This window comes from Schistocerca nitens, chromosome 1, assembly GCF_023898315.1.
Source record: "Schistocerca nitens isolate TAMUIC-IGC-003100 chromosome 1, iqSchNite1.1, whole genome shotgun sequence".
NCBI lineage: Eukaryota > Metazoa > Arthropoda > Insecta > Orthoptera > Acrididae > Schistocerca > Schistocerca nitens.
The window spans coordinates 1,164,832,714-1,164,834,122 of record NC_064614.1 but is presented as its reverse complement, the minus strand read 5'-3'; the positions used below and the strand labels follow the sequence as shown (position 1 = coordinate 1,164,834,122).

Here is a 1,409-nt window from a genome sequence, read left to right as displayed (position 1 = left end):
CTCGCTGGTTTCAATTCTTAGTTTTCTTTTCGTACCTCTCGTGTTCTTCATATACAATATTTTCGGTCAAGATGGGGCACAGGGCATCATTTTCTATCTCCAAGCATATTCGATAGTTTGGCGATCTCAGTTCACTTGCATCGTTTTGCTAATAAGAGACCGTCTGCGCACTGTGAGTGTCCACCTGCTGAGAAGCGTGTGGCCGCGGATCCGCGGAGAAAACGACGTGGACGAAGCGATGACGTGGCCGGGGCTGTCTGCAGCTCCTCTGGCGGCGTTCGGTGAACTGCGGCGACTGCAGCGCGCCCGGCTGGCGCTGCACCGCTGCAGCCTGCTGTGTGGCCGCCACTTCGGACCAGCCCTGCTGCTTGCCGCCGCAGGCAACTTCGTCGGCATCGTCTCCCTGAGCTACGGGCTGGTGATGGTACGAGTCAGCAGGCAGAGCAGTCCAAGCATGGCGTGGCTCTCCATCTGGCTGCTGTTCGTGCTGGGGAATCTCCTCCTTACTTGCTGGGCGTGCTCTTCTGCGGCCAATCGCGCTACCAGAGTGGCTGTGTTATTCAGCAAGATCCAGACACTCTTAAGGCCGGGTGACGCTTCTGACACTTCCCGCCTGGAAATGGACCCGCTACACTTCTCTGCTGCAGGTTTCTTCGATGTCAATTTGCCCCTCTTTGTATCTACTGTTAGTGCTGCTGTCGCCTACATGGTGGTGTTTCTACAGTTTTCTGAACTCCAAAGGACATCTTATAATTCCAAGATGTAATCCATAGCTAAGCTCACTAGACACCATATTAGTCATCCACTCAAGTGAGCAGGCTGGTCACGTGGACGAGTGTAAAAAATGGTTAAAACGGCTCTGAGCACTATGGGACTTAACTTCTGAGGTCATCAGTCCCCTAGAACTTAGAACTACTTAAACCTAACCAACCTAAATACATCACACACATCCATGTCCAAGGCAAGTTTCGAACCTGCGACTGTAGCAGTCGCGCGGTTCCAGACTGTGGCACCTAGAACCGCTCGGTCACTCCGGAGTGTAGACGGTGCAAAAATGGGCCTGTGATGTTCTATTGACCACTCAAGTCATGGAACTGAAGTTGTATGGTCCAGTCCATCGTATGCAAGTAGTGAAATAGTATGGGACGACATGGAGATGTAGCAGAATGGCAGAAACATCTGGATATATTCACCAGGCAAAATACTGCTCACAGCCTTAAGAGAGCACACTGGTCGGAGTCGTGCAGATGATGTAGGCCTGCTGCCATTCGTTCATATGAAACACTTCAACTCATGGGATTAAAACAGTAAAGTGGTGTGTGTTCACCATTTAATGGGTATATGCGGAAATATTTATATTTCTATCAGGGGGCAGTGTACTGAACGAGAATACATCGGTACTTATGTCT

The 1,409-nt window shown here is 50.5% G+C and overlaps 1 protein-coding gene across 1 annotated transcript; it reads left to right on the top strand.

Annotated features, from left to right (window-relative positions):
* Positions 1 to 238: 238 nt before the first annotated feature.
* Positions 239 to 766, top strand: LOC126232913 (gustatory receptor 23a-like). Its single transcript, XM_049942828.1, has one exon. It carries the CDS (start codon positions 239 to 241, stop codon positions 764 to 766), a length of 528 nt encoding a protein of 175 aa, XP_049798785.1.
* Positions 767 to 1,409: the final 643 nt, after the last annotated feature.

Bases quoted from the DNA above. Each gene is read 5' to 3' on its own strand.
- LOC126232913 (XM_049942828.1), top strand. From the start codon at position 239: ATGACGTGGCCGGGGCTGTCTGCAGCTCCTCTGGCGGCGTTCGGTGAA.